The 4,633-nt window shown below is 49.9% G+C and overlaps 1 protein-coding gene across 1 annotated transcript in view; it reads left to right on the forward strand.

Annotated features, from left to right (window-relative positions):
* Window positions 1-3,611: 3,611 nt before the first annotated feature.
* Window positions 3,612-4,633, forward strand: part of LOC109374443 (carcinoembryonic antigen-related cell adhesion molecule 1-like) — a gene marked incomplete at its 3' end in the record, with an annotated part of 67,567 nt that continues 66,545 nt past the window's right edge. The window contains exon 1 of the mRNA XM_019629018.1: window positions 3,612-3,794. Within this exon, the coding sequence (XP_019484563.1) occupies window positions 3,731-3,794 (64 nt within the window). The remainder of the gene's footprint in view (window positions 3,795-4,633) is intronic.

A 4,633-nucleotide genomic window follows, 5' to 3' on the forward strand; every position in this document is an offset into this window, starting at 1 on the left:
AACTACTTGAAAGCCTGTGACTTCCTAATATCCCCCAGGCCAGTAAGCCTAATGATTTTTTTCCAAACCCATTCTGGGCCCACACAATTGATGCCACCAGTCAAATGGCTACAGGCTCCATGACAGCTAACAGGTTTATTAATTAAAATCTATTTTTCCTCATTCAGGGTCCTTGGGAATACAGATGATACCCCAGCAAGATTGCCAGTCACAACTGAAGAAGCCAACACGGTCTTCCAGGCGGATCTTGAGACCCCTTCCTCTCATCTGAGTGACACCTCTACACCCCTGCCCCTCAGGACTCAGATACAGAAGAAAAGATCTCCTGTCCCTCAACTTCCCATAGAGATTTTGTGGGGATCACATCTCTCAAAGGGAAACAAGACAGGCAGTTAGAGGCAAGCATTGGGTCTTTGCCTTCCTGCATGTCCAACAGAATGTGACCGCCCAAAAGACCTCCCTTCCCCATTATAGTCTCTTGTCAATCACAGGTGTCAATCAGGTGGTCCCACACTCAGAGGAGAACAGCCCATTCTAGAGAAAAAGAGATAAAAACTCCAAGTCCGGGGCAGTCAGGCCTCTTTTGAGCCCTTTTGAGCATTTTGAGCCTTGCCTTTCTTCGGCCCGCTCCCAACTCTTTGGAGTGTACTTTTTCTCCTCATAATGCCACCTTGAACCCCTTGAGCCTTGAGCGCCTTCTAAGCTCCTTCCTTTGTGCGTGACCGGCTCCAAACTCTTTGAAGTGTAATTTCTCTTCTAATAATGGGCCCTTGAGCCATTCTCTACTGTTTGGGTCTGCTTCTATTCTTGGAAGTGTACTATCTCTTCATAAAACTGCCTTTTCACTACTTTACCTCCGTATCTCGTTCAAGTCTTTGCTCCAGCTGCCAAGAACCTAGATGTCACACCAAGAAGGGCCCACTCTCGTCGTGCCCTCCAGGGACGAGATTGGGACACACAGACAACACACAGGAAATTAACACATGAACCTGGCTTTGGCAACGGAAATGGAAGAGGAGCCTGATTTCCATCCCACAGACCTTGCTGGGCCCCTCCCACGTGCCTGCTGTGTCCCACTTGCTCCTTCTAGGGACCTAAGAGCACCTGCTCTGTCTGGGGTCCCTGTGCTGCTCCCGGCTGCCTGCCTGGCACCACCCATGAGGAAGGCGGGGTGAACACAAGAAAATCCTCCATGCAGAGTGTTGTGTCTGCTCGCTCGCGGGCCGTGAAAGAATTCACGAGTCAGGTAGACATAGAAGGAAGATTTATTAAAGTAAGAGAAGGGTCGGCTGGGCAGAGTCTGCTGGAAACTACTGCAAACCATTGCATCGAGTCTTTGTTTGGTCTCAGGTTTTATATTTCCTAACCAGCATGTAAATTGCTTCGGCCAGTAGTGGAATTTTCTGTTCAGTTCGGCTTTGTCAATTGGGGTGGGGGAAGCATTTAAGCTAGTTATCTCAACCTTTGCACATGTTTCTCAACCTTTGCACATGTTATGCAGATTTAAGTTGGAGCCAGGAGCGGATCCCATACAGATGCAAAACTTCTGCCTAGTCACAGGGTAGCACTAGGCCGAAGTAAATAGAAACATTGAAACTCGTATGCACAGTAAATGGACAGGAAGCAGAATCATTAAAAGGCAAAGAAAGGAAAGAAAGCTTTCAAAAAGCCCCAAGCTACATTACACTTGTTAAATCATTATCCTAGAGATCCAAATCTCAATATAGAAGATTTAGTGCCACCGTTACATCCCCCCTGTCTTAACACAGAGGACAGAGGCTGCCCCAATGGTCAATGAGCACATGGACAAGCTAAGCTCTGAGCCAGGGCTCAGCCTACAGACATGGAGAGAGAGGTTCTCCCTGAAAACTTCCCCCCCAGGACAAGGGAGCCCACAGCCACCATACTACTCCCCCCGCCATTCCCCAACACACACCATCCTCTCTTCCCAGGACACACAGGACACCTCCCCCTTCACATCTGGGAACTGCAGGTCTTTCTGAGACGCCTGCCTGGTCCTGGGTCTCTGTTCCTGGAAGCAGAGACCAGGCTGGCGACACCTGGAGATAGAAGGTGGGTCCGTCCCCTCCGTTAAGACAAGGGATTGTAATGGTGGCATTAAATCTTCTCTTTTTGAGATTTGGACCTCCGATATAATTCAAATTAATAATTTACCTTGGGGCTTTTTGAAAGGTTTCTTTTCTTTGTCTCTTAATGATTCTGCTTCCTATTCATTTACTATGCAGTTTCAAAGTTTCTACTTACTTAGGCCAGTGACTTGGGAGAGGTTTTGCATATGTATAGGATCCACACTCCAGGCTCTAATTTAAATCTACATAACGTATGCAAAGATTGTGATAACCAGCTTAACCACAGCTTCCCCATCCTCCAACTACAGGAAAATATAAAACTTGAAGCAAACAAAGACTCGACGTAGTAGTTTGCAGTAGTTGTCCGCAGACTCTGCCCAGCCACCCTTCTCTTACTTTAATAATCTTCTATATTTCTACCTGACTTCGTGAATTCTTTCACGGCCCGCAAGAAAGCAGACACAACACCCTCACCAGTCCTTATGCAGCTCACCCTTTTCTCACCTCCAGTCATCTCTGTGACCTTCCTGCTGGGAGGAAATCCAGTCTTCCCAGAGCTTTGAAAACATGGGGAACACCCAGGTGCCCAGCTGGATTTCTGCATCATAAATGGAGATATTCACCAGGTTCAGGGACACCTGGGGCTCTCTGTATGGTGCTGAGGGACCCAAAACCAGGACACAGCAGAGCCAATGCTGAGATAGGTAGGTGAGTTGTACTCTTAGGGGACAGGGGTCCCCATCAGCTTTGATACAGAAAGTGTGCTCCACAAGCCAGTATGATCAGTGTCTCCTGAGAGTTTGTTAGATGCAGACTTTTGGTCCACCACACACATGGTGGAGTCACAGTCTGCTTTTTAGTAGGATCTGCAGCCCCTCCCACAGAAGTGTGTGTGTGTGTGGGGGGGCAACTGCCCTACCCCCTCCCCACAGGGTCTCAGCCTGGCTGGTATCCAGGTTAGCTGGGCATCAGAATCTTTATAAAGCTTCACAGGTGATCTGATGCACAGTGTGGGTGACTTCCCTGTAACAAGAGTTTCAGGGCCAGCCTAGTGGCTCCGTTGGTTAAGAGCTCGCTCAAGAGTGCAAGCTCTGAGCAACAAGGTCGCCGGTTCGATTCCTGGACCAAGCTGAGCTGCCAACAGGTGGCAGGACGGCTCAGCTTAAAAAAAAAAAAAAGTTTCTCATGTAGCCACCAGGCTCTGCTCTGAAGAGAAAAGCCAGATGGGGACGAGAGAGAGCTGTGAGGGAGGCTACTATGCATCTAAAGTAGAACATGGCCTGGACACGGACACCCCAGGCTTGTGCTTAACAAGCTGTGTGTTTCTGTGTGTGATTGTGTGTTTGCATGTATCGGTGTGCGTGTAGGGCGAGGAGTCACAGCTGAAGCAGGCAGAGTCCTCAGCAGTTACAGGGAACAGAAATGTAGACGGAAGGTAACAGGGAAGGAAGGGAGAGGGACCTCAAGGGCAGAGTCCCCGCCCCCAGTCCACGTGACCAGAGAAGCCTCCTGCCCCGGGAGGAGGCTCAACACACTGGGAGGAGGAACAGCAGATCCCACACGTTGGGACAGCGGTTCTTGGGAGGTCTCTGGAGCCCAAGCTCTTCTCAGAAGGAACTACGGAAAAGAGAGCAGACACCATGGAGCAACCCTCAGCCTCTGCCCGCAGAGGGCGTGTCCGCTGGCAGGGGTTCCTGCTGGCCGGTGAGAGGGGACGGGAGGATGGGAGACAGAGTGGCTGGGGTCTCCTGGGTAGGAGAGGGCTCTTACAAAAGTGGAGGGGCTTCTGTTGGGACCTGAGGGAAGAGGACACTGGAGCAGAGTACAATGGGGGAGGGGCTCAGCAACAGGAAAATCTCAGGGTCTGGAAGGGGCAGGAAAACTTCAACTGCTGTTCATTTTCTAAGTCTTTCATCACAGAGTATTGCATTTTGAAAACTGATGATAATAACAATTTATTTGAGGAGACACAAAAAGCTTAACCGGGGGCACTAAACAATTTCTTTACCACCACCCTCAGAAACAGGCAAATACACACCAGGAGAGGAGGGCCCTGGGAACACTCATTCATTCACCCACAGGTATTTGCAGCCTGTCCCAGGCACTGGGGGTACAACAACATCAGACAAGCCCCTGCCTGCATGCACCTCACATTCCATGGGGAGGAGACAGACAAGGAAAAATCCAGATGTGATATCAGGTACCCACAAGTGTCATGAAGGAACAGAGCAGGGAAAGGTCAGAAAGTGAAGACAGGGACTATAGAGGTGGGGGTCAAGGCAAGTGTCTCCCTAGGATGCCCCTGAGTGTCAGCAGGGGTCTGAGGGTAGGTAGGGGGTGAGCCGGGAGGACACCTGAAGAAGAGTATTAAAAACAGAGGAAGTAACAGGTTCAGGGGTGCTGGAGTAATGGCGGCCATGCTGCTGACCTTGACCATGGGACACACACACACACACACACACACACACACACACACACACACCCCAAGGCTGAGAGGTGAAGAGACCTCAGGATCTAGGGCCTCATCTTTCCATCTCAATACA

Source organism: Hipposideros armiger, unplaced genomic scaffold (assembly GCF_001890085.2).
Source record: "Hipposideros armiger isolate ML-2016 unplaced genomic scaffold, ASM189008v1 scaffold_824, whole genome shotgun sequence".
Classification (NCBI taxonomy): Eukaryota; Metazoa; Chordata; class Mammalia; order Chiroptera; family Hipposideridae; genus Hipposideros; species Hipposideros armiger.